General features: G+C 35.4%; 1 protein-coding gene across 7 annotated transcripts in view; it reads left to right on the top strand.

Annotated features, from left to right (window-relative positions):
• PDE1A (phosphodiesterase 1A) overlaps positions 1–13,884 on the top strand; it is a 398,473-nt gene that overhangs the window by 370,672 nt on the left and 13,917 nt on the right. For all 7 annotated transcript variants that reach the window (XM_074338956.1, XM_074338931.1, XM_074338941.1 and 4 more), the window contains 3 exons: positions 123–204; positions 2,251–2,371; positions 3,455–3,600. In XM_074338956.1, coding sequence (XP_074195057.1) covers positions 123–204; positions 2,251–2,371; positions 3,455–3,600 — 349 coding nt within the window. The remainder of the gene's footprint in view (positions 1–122; positions 205–2,250; positions 2,372–3,454; positions 3,601–13,884) is intronic.

Here is a 13,884-nt window from a genome sequence, read left to right as displayed (position 1 = left end):
AATAAATACATAATGCCAATAAAGAAATGAAAGACGCAGCTTTTTTAGGCTTTGTATCTAATCTGCTTGTTATCTGAGCTTCTCCAAATCAAATCTGTACTAATGAGCTTTCCTTTCCACAGGGAGATAAAGAAGCTGAATTAGGACTTCCGTTTTCTCCACTTTGTGATCGGAAGTCAACCATTGTGGCCCAGTCACAAATAGGTAATACTGAAAATTGGTGGTCATGGAGAATGGGTGTGTGCTTGTCAGTTTTCAAATGAATACACCATGTTTTTCAAAGGGGCAATGCCTGTGAAAACCTCACTCCATATTCATGATAATTTTTTTCATTTGACCCATCTGTATGATGCTAAATCATGAGTTATTAAAACATTCTCACAAAATGAATTCAATAAAGCAGTATTCAGAAATGTAATTGTTATTCTGTCTGTAATCCTTTTACAAAAAAGAGAGGATTTTAATCTTGTGGAAGAGAGCATTTTTTGCTATTTTGTTGCTGATTATTATTTGTAATATAATCCTTTGAATATAGAACAATTCAATGAAAATATTAATATGTTCTGTTATCACAATTGCATAATATGCTAATGCATTAGCTCATATTATTTTGCACAAAAAAATTCTTATGATATGAATAGATAAGCCAACAATAGGAAATTTATAAAATGATATTGCTCCCTACTAGATTCTTTCTTTTCATTTGTATTTGTGTTGGGGACTTTTAAGTCCCACCCATTATTAAAATATATTTGTATTTTTGTAATAGTTATTCCCTGAACAGAATCTTCATTATTTCTTAACTATTAGATGGCTGCCTTACGTCTCTAGCTGCTCCCACCTCCTACAAAGCAGGGATCAGCCATAAGAAAGCTTCTTGCTCTGACCTTTCCCCCTTCCCACCAAGTTCCAACAGTTGTTTTTCTAGATGCTATAACACAGGTACCTGTCATGCAGGTGTGAATGTGGCAGGCTAAGGACCTCCTCCAGCAACCTGGGGTGAAGGGAAGTTTCTGAGACTTTTTTGCTGTAATATAAATTGCTGCCATGTTAGTACAGTTGGTGCCCAGTATTTAAAACCATAACCAGATCTTGAAATAGCACCTTGGGTGGCCCATTAACATTGCTTTGACTTGAAGGCATCATTTAAAACACAAAACTACTGAAGGTTTTGAATTAAAAATGCACCTTAATGTAATTCTCTGGCTAATCTAGTTAGTTTCATCCATGTATCTGATGGATGGACTACTATTCAGATGTGTATATTTCTCAATTTCTCCGGATACTCTTACTTTAAAACTGTCCCTCTAGTTATTCCCTTACATTCGATGGTAGTCCATTGCCTCCAAGAGTGTTTCAGGCAACAAGCATTTCATTTCCAGCGCCACACCTCTCCTGGGACCTGGGGGTGTTGAAAGTACACAGAGCTCAGAATGGGTTCTCCTCCTCCACCTAAAAACGGGTGGTAAGTGCCCCCTAGAGGACAGTGTCTTACTCTCTCTGTGTGTAGTTTTCTGTATTGAGTACTTTAAATGTTCAAGTCTCTATTCAATCCTGACATCGACAAGTGGGGGAATTAATGCTGTCTCCTAGAGATGGTAGTGTTCTTTTCACTAATTTGACAGAACATTCCCACACTCTGTGAACTAACACTTTCATACAGAGAATAATAAACTCTGACTGATATAATAAGAAGAAAAACAAGTTTGCCTTCTTGTTGCCCGAGTAAAAGCTTCAAGTATTTTGTTTCTTTGGAGCTTAGATATTATTTCTTGATGGTCAAGAAATAATAAGAGACTTCAACAACAAAATGAAGACCTTTCAGAAAGGGTAATGATCCCTCTCATTGAAAAAGGAAAATACATTCATTCTAGTTAGATCTGAATTTATTGTTAACAATAAATAGTATGAGGCTGAATATTAAATAGGAAAGCCAATATACTTGTGTTGGCAAGTTTAAAGTGTATCACTTCCATTACTTAATAAAATATTTTACACAGCTCTTAGACTATCCTTATAGATTGTGTTATTGGATTAAAAATAATTGCAAGGGGTAAACTGAACCACTATTATAGTAGATACTTGCTATCAGGAGAATGAGAGATTCATCATTACTAATTTTAGAATTCAGTAAATTGTAACATTTGAATTTATCTTTTTTTTTTTTTTGCTTTCTTTCTTTCTTATTTATTTATTTATTTATTTATTTATTTATTTATTTATTTATTTATTTAATTTTTTGTTTTGTAGGTTTTATCGATTTCATAGTAGAGCCAACATTTTCTCTTCTGACAGACTCAACAGAGAAAATTATTATTCCTCTTATAGAGGAAGACTCGAAAACCGCGAATTCTTCCTACGGGGCAAACAGGTTTGATATTTTATTTTTTACATTATTGTTCATATTTGTGATGTTTCGTAACCTTTTAATTATGATTGTCTTTATTATTTCTTACATCTAGGCAGGAAATTTTTACAAGAATTATTAGGTAGTATTGCCACCTAGTGGCTGTGTATTATATAGCACTTGACTTTGAAATGAAGAACTTGACGTTCATTACCAAAAAATATCAAAGTTCTAAGGAATATACCCGAATAGTATTCAATACTCAAGAGAATAAAATTATTTGAATTTTTATTGAGGATATAGATATTATGTCATGGATATAGTTATATATTTGGTTGTGTTGGTTTGGCTTACAAAGAAATCAATCACAATCCATTTGTATAGAAAGATGCCTGTATTAAAGTTAGCCTTTTGGATGATATGAATACGACGGGTATGTATAACATGTTACAGTAAAGTCCCTTTTATATACAACTTACAATATTTCAAACTAGATTTTTTCCGTCAGTAAATTTGTTAAGGGATATTATTTAAAACTTCCAGTTGCAGAAAAATCATGCTAAATTTTTGCCTATTGGAACACATAACTTTTCCTGATAGCGTACCAACAGGCTCCCTAAACGTTGCCCCAGTGAGGAAACAGAGGAAATGTTCTACCAGAGAAAGATCCAGGTTAGTCCTGAGATCAAAGGGTGGAGGAAGAGGTGGGTGCCATTACCCGCTTTGGGCCCCAGAATCGTAATGCCATTTTGTGAATGTCACCAGTGGACTCACCACTAAGTCAGCTCACCCCAAGGTACTGCTCTCATCAGGCCTCACCACCCTGTCATACGTGCTTCTCTGGAGTCCCTCTCAGACCCAGGGAGCCCCAGACAGAGTCCCTGGCCCTCTCTATGAGGGAAGGAAAGGAGGGAGGGAAGCAACACTAACACATGCTCAGAACTGGTCCTGAGCACCTGCCATCCTGCTTCTCTAGCAGCTTTTATAAAGGGTTTCATTTAGGCTTTGCTCCCTCAGCCCATATCCCGACCTTGGTATTTTCTGGTTTCTTACTGTTACTGTTAGCTCAAGTATTTTTATGGGTTTACACACTGCTGATTCGTTTAGACGATCAAATATGAAAGGCACCATGAACGATGGCACCTATTCCCCAGACTACTCCCTTGCAAGTGTGGACCTGAAGAGCTTCAAAAATAACCTAGTGGACATCATCCAGCAGAACAAGGAGAGATGGAAAGAGCTGGCTGCACAAGGTATGGTTGTTTATGAACCTACTGCCTTCTCTCTTTATCGTAACTCCTCTGAGATTTTGGATGTTTTCATAAAATGTGCACACCCTTGGTGGTATTTGGAATTTAGCTACCCTTTGATTATTCGTAAGAAAGTTGGTTTTATCTGAAAGTTGGTTTTATCTGAAAGTTGGTTTTATCTTTTCTTTATCCCTCAAAGAAAAGAGATTCTGCTCTGTTTATGCCACAAGGACTGCAGAAGTATGTGTCAGTGGGTGGCAGTGAAGTGGATATGAAGGATGGGATAATAAAATGGCAACAAACTTTATATGGCATAATAACCTCCTGTTCATTTCTAGAGGTACTTTTGAGCCTGTGTTTTGGGGCTTTGCAAGTGGCTTTTGTGTTGTATTAGGAATGCAACATCTGGTGTCAGAGATTTGGATATCTGGTTTGTTTGTTTGTTGGTTTGTTTGTTTGTTTGTTCTTTTCAATTTTACTAAGTTAGTTCTTTGGCTGACAGTTTCACCCGTGAGTTGGAAAAATCGTTTGTAATTTGCCACCAAAGAAAACAAATGTGAATCTAGCTCCAGTTATTTTTGTCATATTTTCTGATTCAAATACATTAGTCTATTTGGTCTATGGGGTGTGTGAGTTAGTATTCATCATTATCCTTCATACAGGAAATTGGCTTTCAAATTTCAGATCTGGCCCTTGCCATCTCTCACACTCTCTTCCATAGCCCTGTCTCGCTCATGCTCTATACTCTGCACAGTGGCCTTCTGGAAGTTTATTCAAATACCCCAGAGCCTTTGAAATGATTGTTTCTTCAGCCAGAAATTCTCCTCTTGGAACTCTCTGCAAGGCTGATTACTTCTTGGCTGGCGAGTCTGTTTTAATTTTTAGTTTGAAAAATACAGCTCTTAATAACTCATTTGATTTAATTATCACGTAGCTCTTACAAAGTGGATGCTATTATTATTCCCATTTCACAGATAAGGAAACTGAGGTAGAGGACAATTTGTAATTTGCCCTAAATCTCACCATTAGTAAGTGAAGGAGCTATAGTTTATTCCTTCATTCCAAATGTAGTTCCCTAAAACCCTATGCCAGGCAGCCCCCCAGAGAGGCCGTCCTTGGCAAATAAAAGTTATGTCCTCTGTCCTATTTTTCCCTATTAGAGCCCAGCTTAGTCCCCTCAAAGTGATATCACTAATTCATAATCAATGATATTCGTTTATTCCTTTCCGTATTTATCACGTGTCTTCCGCATGGGAATGTATATTCCATGGGATATGGTCTACTGTGTTTTCCAGTGTATTCTCAGCGACTAGCACAGTGCTAGGCATATAATAGGCACTTAGCAAATATTTGTTTAATTAAATAGTTAATTAATCCTGGATCATGTCACACGATTCGTCAATCTTTGCTATTAATATAGAAAAGAAATACCAATCTAGTGCCTTCAGCTGATTCTGTAACTCGTATTTTCCCAGCCACATAAGTCTGATCTTAGTTGAAAGGAAAGAGTTTCCCAAGCATTGGGCGGCCTATACAGCCAGTGAGAAAGCTGCGTCCTGGGTTACACAGGTTATACACCCTGTGTGGTCACACAGGCCCCTATACTCAGAATGGGCTTGTGCGTGTTTGAATGCTCTACTATCATCATCTTGATATTCTGCATAATTTTTGAGCCAGGAGCCTCATTGTAATTTTCACTGGGCCCTGCAATAATGTAGCCAGTCCTGGCCATTACAGAGTCTTTGTAATGCGATGTTACTGTTACTCAGTAAAGAACACAATACAAGATCCAGATGACAGTAGATAAAACAGAAATTTAGAGAGGTGAGGAAACTTTGAAGCCAGAATCTTCCTTGAGAGCATCTACTTACCTTTTCTGGAGTCAGAGGTTTGCAGACTAAATTTACCACCTCATTGGGTTTATGCCAAAAGTGCAAATTTGATTCTACGTTTTAAAATTCTATTACTACATCTCACTAAATTAATGATAAAAGGAAAAAAATGTAAGATCTCAAAAAATGCAGAGAGCATTAAGAAAATTCAATATCCAATCGTGATAAAAATTCTTAAAATTCAGAGGAGCATTTTTAATCTACTATTTCTATTCTCCTACTTCTCTTGTGCTCATTTTTATTGCTTGAGGTTTTTCTTTTCTTTTTTCCCATTCCAACTAATTTTCTTTATGGTTTGAAATATTTACACTCTATTCCTATTATTTTCATAATTAATTAGAACATTTTAAATGCATAACCAACAGTAGATAAGAGTGACATTAATTAGTAACTTTATCTTTCCACCAAATAACACAAAAATCTTTAAAAACTTTGTCTTTGATATTTTTAAAAAATGTTTTTAAAAGATTGACTATATATTAATAAAACTTTAAAATACACCCTTGAAACTCAAGAATATGAGTATGTCTGCTTTCCAACAGTTTTGAAAAATCAAGCTAGTGCAGAAGATTCTCTCAAGATCTCTGCCATGCCTGCCTAGTTCCTCAGTTAGCCAGGGAAGTGTGGAGGGGTGTCTCAGTCCTTTTATGACCCCTAATTGCTAGGATTTTTCTATAAATTCTGCTGGTCTACCACTTAACTCCGAACATGGACCACAACCTCAGGGTTGCAAAGCTATGGTTTTTCCCTATTTTTTCTAAACTAAATCCACCACCCTACATAGGAGAAACCAGGGGAGGGTTGACCTCTCTTCACATCCCAAATTGAGTAAACCACTGCTGGCAGTAAAGCTGGTTTCTTGCTGCAGTCCTCAAGCTGGGGTTGGTGGGGAGAGGTCCAGAGTAGCTCCAGGTAGGAAGGTCACAGTTTCCTTCTGTTCTTAGCTAAATCTTCAGCAATTTTTCACAAGTAAATATTTCTCAAATTGTTGTGTTGCCTTGATTGATTTCCAGTGTGATGGAATAGTTGTTTTTGTTAATGTTTTCCAATTTCGTACTTGTTTTCTGTGGAAACACTCAAAATCTTTACATCACTGTAACAGGAAGTCCTCTTTCTTCACACTGTTTTTTTTAATTAAATGAGCTGATTTATGTAATCTGCTTAGAAGTACCTAGAATAGTAGCACTACATGAGTTGCTGTCATTACTATAATTATTATTTACTGCCCTTCTGCTATGTGTTCTAGGAATTAGGGATATGGTTTAAAAAAAAAAAAAAACTAAAGAGACAATGATTCCTATCTTCATGAAAGAGGGTGTGGGAGTTAGGAGCAGGATTGCAATTTTAAATAAGGTGGCCAGGAAAAGCTTTACAGAGAAAGTGATAGGTAAGTACATGAAGGAAGTTGGAGCTACGGGGAGCTCTGGGGTAAAGGGTGGGGAATAAATTTTCAGACATAGGAAATAACCAGCAAAATATTGGGGAGGTCAAGCTTGCCAACATGCAGAAATACCAGGAGGCAAATGAAGCTGACGGACGCTGAGCAAGTGGGAGTAACATAGGCCATGTGATAAATGGGTGACATGCTACATCATTGGTTTTGGCCAAAGAGAGATAGCTAGTCTAATTGGCAGAGTTTTGAAGAAGAAAAAGAAAGTGGTCTGAATTGAAGTATTAAAAGGATCACTCTGGTTGCAGAATGGAAAATATGGTATGCTTCTCTTTGAGAGGTAAAAATGGAAACACGGACGTCAGAAAGGCGACTATTGTTTATAACCCAGGAGAAAGATGGGGGTTAAAACAGGGGGTAGTGGTGGGGGTGAAGTGGCTCAATTCTTGATACATAAAGATGATGGCTTAACCCAGAGTGTGTGGGTAGGAAGACATAGCAAAAAGAGATTGGATTCTGGATATATTTTGAAATTAGAATTGATAAGATTTGTTCACAGATTAGATGTGGAGTATGAAATCAAGAGAGAAGTCAAGAATAATAATGCCAGGGCTTACGGTTTTCTTACACACGAATGGTGTATATGTAAATTTATATAATTATTTTACAGAGCTACTTGGAATTCTTTAACAAAGCTGAAGATGCACATGCCATATTTTCCAACAATTTCACTGCAATCTTTTCATCCTAGAGAGACTTTTGCACACGTACATCAGAAGACATGAGCAAAATGTTCATAGCAGAATTGTTTATGCATTAAAAAAAAAACCCCACAAAAAGCAGTAAAATTAATTCATAAGCTGTGGTGTATTCATGTCATAGAACAGCATACTACCATTTAGTTAAATGAACTTTAGCTGTGAGCCTCAACAGGGTTGAAAAACACAGTGTTGATCAAAATATGCAAGCTGCTGAAATATACAAGATGCCATTTGTAGAACTTAAAAACAAAAAACCTGCAAACTAAACAATATGTTTTAGAATACACATATGATAAAACTAGAGAATGTTAGGAGGAAATATTCAGAACCTAGGGAGGAAGGATGGAACATTTATTTAGGAATGTATTTTATTTTATTTCTTAGGTTGGGTGCTAGACACATAAATGTTCATTTTATCATTATAGTTATACCTAATGATATACGTACATATAATCCATTTGTATAAATAGAATATTTCATAATAAAAATGGAAAAAATGTGATTTGCTACACACAAACATATGTATGTATTCAGTCTTGAATACACTGAAGATGAAATTTTCTTTGTTATAATTGCATTGAGACGAGAATAAACAGGTTATATGATGCTTAGAGCTTTGGAATATAAATTAAATTCTGAGGCTCTGAACAGAATCCCGTATGTTTGCTCATCATCATATTAGCCCTGAAAATGTATTGTACAGACATCGCAAAAGCATCCCACTGATCCTAGAGCAGTGGAAGGTATGGATGCTTAGGCTCCAGGGTATGAAGCTCCTGGGCCATCAGTAAGACAAAACACTTTTTTAAAGACTAATTTCATTCAGCAAGACTTCTATTAAGGGTCTGGGCACATCTTTCTCAGAGTGTTGTATGTAAACACATTCCTTTTTAACAGGGGGCCTTTTTTAAAACAATGTTTTCCTCCATCCCAAAGGGTTTATTCTTTTTGGTTAAATCTTATCCATTTTGAGTGAGGAAAATGCCTCCATAACCACTCAGCATTCCTTAGTACCTTAACTCTGCCCAATCTCCACCTTTTCCTGCACCATGTAAGAGCAGACAGGAGATTTTAAAAGGGTGTGTGCCTGTCTTCATAGTGAGGCAGGTGGAGGGAAATGGTGAGAAGAGTTGTTCTTCTGTGTCTACCTAAAAAGTCTCAGGCAAATTGTGTAACTTAGCCTCAAAACATGTGACTATTGGGAAAGTAATATAGATGCTAAGAAAGGAGCAGACATTCCCGTAAGTCCTTGCCCATCTCCAGTTATGCTCCAGAGTCTTGGAGATCATAGGATGCAGCTTTGAGAGCAAGGCACCTAAGGAAGTAAGGAAAAAAAAAAATGCCTATACTGGTGGCCAATACGTGATCGATGCCTAATTAATAACCAAGGAACTCATACACAGGAAAGACGTATAGACATTTTAAAATGCCATATAAGTGTAGCTTATTTTCATTGGTGGTCTGCCATCCTACGTTACCAGCAACACTTGGGTCTGGAGCTGCAATAGAGGAGTGCATTAGGTTCACACTTGGAACCGTAAAAGAAGCATATCTGTTTAGAGCAACCCCTGAATGATGAACATAAATATCTCTTCTTTCTCAAAGCAAAGCAGTTACTTTTGTTAGCCACCTGAGAAGTTGGTACAGCTTTAGATGCAAGAATTCCAAATTGGACTAGGTCTACCAAATACACCTTTATCGGAGCAAAAACCATAAATCAACCTCATTTCTGCTTTCTTTCCCATCTTCTCAAGGAGAATGTGTACTTGAGAAAAACTAGAATGGAATTTAGAATGGAATCTGGGGGGTCAGTCTGGAATGGTATGCAATATATTTCTGACTGTACTGAGTAATTTACTGGTTTATTTGATATTGATTCAAACTCCAAAATACTAGGCTCAAAGAAGATTAAGAAGTGAGAAAAGGAGGCAACGTGAGAACTGAGATGGTACCGGATTTGTATTGTGCACGAATCACAGCTGTTTAGAACCAGAAGAAAACCTAGAGCTAGTTTAAGGCAAGCTTGACATTTTAGAATATGTATTAAAATTTTCAAACACACAAGTGTTCTCTAGTTTCTTTTTGTGTGTTATTTCCTACATCATTGCTCTAGAGTCATAGAATACGTTCAGTGTGATAACATTCATTTGAACTTTTTAAGAACTAGTTTCGGCTTGAGAAGCTTATATGCACCACAGAAGAGGAAAACAAATAGTATTTTGATTGGAATTACTTTGATATAAATTTGGGGAGAATTGACATCTTTATGATATTGTCTTCCTATTCATATATATCTTATCATTCATAGATCTTCTTTCATGTTTCTCAGAAAGTTTATTTTTCTTTAATAATAATAACAATGAAAATGATAAAAATACTAGTGTTATTAGATGTTAGGCACTATACTTATTATATAAGCATATAATATATTATGTAATCACTTAATGTTTATAATTAATATTCATTTATTTTAAAATTTTGAATATACTTAGTTGAATTCTTCATCAGTATTTTATATTTTTTGTTGATTTTGTGAATGGCTATTTCTTGTAGATATATAAAGATACATTTACTTTTGAATACTCATCTGCAAATAATGACAGTTTTTTTCTTTCCTAGTGTATATCTTTCATGATTGTTTTTCTTGAGTCAACTGCACTAGCAAGTTTATCCTGAACTTTCTGAAATGGACGTGGTGATGGCATTCAGCCTGTCTCTCAATTTGAAGGGACAGTGTTTAATGTTTTGGCATTAAGTGTGATGTTTCTTAATTTCTTTGATCTTCTCTTTCTGAGGTTAATTATATTCCCATCAATATATGATGTGTTAAGAAAATGTATTTTAAATAAAATATTTAGTTTTAGTAAATGTCTTTCCTGTAGCTTTTAAAATAATTCATATGATTTTTCCTTTTAATTGGTTCATGTAGTGAAATATATTAATAGATTTTCTAATCTTGAACCATATTGTATTTCTTGGATAAACCCAACTTAATCGTGATGTATTAACTTTAAAAAAATTATATATTATTTTCACTGACTTTTAAAAATCAATATTTATGAGCAAGATTAGCTTGTCATTTATCTTTCTCATACTGAGCTTGTTTAGTTTTATTATTGAGATCACACTTGCCTCATAAAATAGGTTGAAATTTTTAAATTCTTGAGTCTGTGTGAGATTGAAATTGACATTGAATTTTTGGTAGAATTTATCTTTAAAAACCATGTAAGCCTAGAGTTTTCTTTACAGAATAATTTTTATCTGCTGATTCAATTCTCATTTCTCTTCCCCTCACTTGCTCTACTCCAGCCACACTAACCTCCACACTATTCTTTTGTTTTCTTTCAACACATCAGATACCTTCCTGCTTTAAGAACTTTGTAGCAGCATTTTTGTTAAAAATTCTCCTTTTTCACATATGATGTGGGTGCCTCGCTCTCTGCTTTCAAGTCCAGCTTCAGTTGTCACCTTGTCAATGAGGCCTCACCCGGCAAAAAATTTCAAATTCAACCCATGTTCCTGCCTTGCTCCCTGATTTCCCCTAACCATTTTCCCATGATACATTACTGTCTAGTCTATAAATAATGGACTTAGTATTCATCATTTTTATTGTCTGTCTTCCCCCTTTAAAAATAAGGTTCATGAGAACAAGGATGTTTGTTTTAATGAGTGACGTATCCCAAAGCTCCAGAACAGTGATGTTACAAAGTAGGAACTCAAACAATTATATGTTGAAAGAAAGGAGAGAGAGAGAGAGAGAGAGAGAGAGAGAGAGAGAGAAAGGAAGGAAGGAAGGAAGGAAAGAATGAAAAAAGGAATGAAAGAGTCAAAGAGGGAAGGAGGAAAGGAGAAAACCTACCATCTAGGCCAAGAAATATGATAGTGCCACACCCAAGAAGTTTGCTCTAAGTTTTCTCTTCTATGGTCTAATCACTACTCTGAATTTTATGATAATTATTCCTTTTTTTTTTTTAACTGTTACTCCTCTTTGTGCAACCTTAAACAATACATGGTTTCATTTTGCTTGTTTTAAAACTTGATGTAAATGGAATCATGCTGTATGTGCTATTTTATGAATAGCTTTCCACTCAGTGCCATGTTTTTTGAGATTTATCCATGATGACCCAAATTACTGTTGACTATTTCAGCAGGGATTTTTTTGGATCTTGACACAAAATATGACACAGAAAAAATGTATCCAAATACTGTGCAGATTTTTTATTTTTAATTAAGTATTTGAGTCTTTTACATAAGTCTTTTATTTTTAATTAAGTATTTGAGTCTTTTACATGTGACGGGACTGGCAAAACCCAGGGTCCTGTGTCAGAGGCTATACGTACCTGGCACTCATGTATATTTCAACTCTTTTCTCTCCTCCCCTTTCCTTTGGGTTCCACAGGATTTAAAAAAAAAAAATTGCCCTGGAACAATAAAGAGTTAAACCTCTCTCACTGCCAATCTGAATTCTATCCTTATCTTTCTTGTATCTCCTGGAGAAAAACTTTAATCCATGTCCAGTGAATGAGAAACCTAGATATCTTCTGGAGGAGTAATTGGGAAGGTAGAGCTTGACTACCTGTTTTCTAAGACTTTCATACATGGATACATGGACCTGGCTTTTAATCTAAAGATTAAGAATGTATGTTTTTGTTTCTGGGATCTTCATAAACAACACCTACATCTACTTGTCTGAATGGGCGTGAGCCTGGTAACAAGTGAGAAAAAACCAGATTAGTTAATAGTCATCAACAAAGCAAGCATCTTTTATAGTTCTCTCAGGAGATAAATTAATAATAACGTGTGATTGTTAAATTAACTTTATTTAAAACAATATTACTTGATTAACATTTACCAGGTATTTTCACCACTTTGCAGAAAGAATAATTAGAGGTTAATTTTTCTTATAACTTGAGTGATTTAAAACTAACTGAATCATGTGATGCAAATTAATACATAATTTTAACTTTTTTGAAGTTTTTCAGTGTGGTTAATAATTTTAAGCAGTGTTTCAGAGGGAAACTCCATTTTCTATTACAGGGAAATCTGAATTAAAAAAAAAAAATGTGACAACATTCTCTGTTTTGTGCCAAGGTCTTGGGAAATCTTAAGACATGTTAGGTACATGAATTCAGTTACTTGAACTATTATTGTCTAGAAAATACTGACAGGATCATAAAAGCCAATTTTAAAAATTGAGCACACTGACATAGTATAAATAGCCAGTTTGCTCTTATTTCCACTCAGTATCTAACTTAGGGAACTTTAGGGACAAATGCAAGAAACTGTTGTGTCATACTCCCCGCATCGACTCCAACAGTTTATTTTGTCCCTTTTTGAAAAGTTTCCCATTTAATTAGATTTCACAGTGTGTGACAGAATCGCCACGGGAACAATAAGGGGTAATCCCATCTGAATGCTACTTTATCCTCTTCCTTTGCTTCTTGGGGAAAACCTGGGAATCTTCAGGAAGCAAAGCTGAGTGGCTTTAGTCTCTGTTCCCAAACTCTGACCCTTAGAGAGGCTTCTTCAATGACTATTTAAAAATCACCTCAGGAGTGACAGAGAAGCTGCTCAGGAAGAAGAAATATGATGGTTAGTTTAAACGTCATACCCACACCTGTTATACCACAGTAGTTGGACTTCCAAAGACCTACATCACTCTGTGATATTTCTCCATACTTTTATCTGACAGAGCTCTGTTCACTTTCTGCGCACAGTGTTTTTCTCATTATCCAGCAATCTCTATTAGTCCCTCACAGCGTTCCTCACTCTTCTACATCTGTTGCTTAGGGGAAATAACAGCAGATTTGTTTTGAAAAGAACAAAAACATGTCCATGTTACTTCGTATTGAATCATTTTGAAAGGTTATGTTTGTAAATATTTGTTCATTAAATAGTTCAGTTATTCCTGCCCATTATCTTTTTAATCAATGAAAACTCTTCATGTAAAACATAATGCGTTTTACATAATCACGCCTGAACTACCAGGACTGTGAATCCTAAGCATCATTTTGAGAGAAAAGAAAAAAAGATGTGTACTTTTTAGATTTCAGAAGGGACAAGTAATCAGAGGGAAGCAAAGTCTTTCAGAGATAAAAACTAGAGTTTGCTCTCATTCTCTCTCTAATTATGGTTCAAAAATGTAATTAATAGTTTATATGAGATCTTTCTAGTAATTTTAAAATCATATATTTTAAATTACTCATAAATTATATATTATATTATACATTTATTTTATTGTGCT

The sequence above is a fragment of the Rhinolophus sinicus genome, linkage group LG01 (genome assembly GCF_036562045.2).
Source record: "Rhinolophus sinicus isolate RSC01 linkage group LG01, ASM3656204v1, whole genome shotgun sequence".
In the NCBI taxonomy this organism is placed as follows: Eukaryota; Metazoa; Chordata; class Mammalia; order Chiroptera; family Rhinolophidae; genus Rhinolophus; species Rhinolophus sinicus.
The sequence above is the reverse complement of the archived record's forward strand: the minus strand, read 5'-3'. Positions and strand labels throughout refer to the sequence as shown.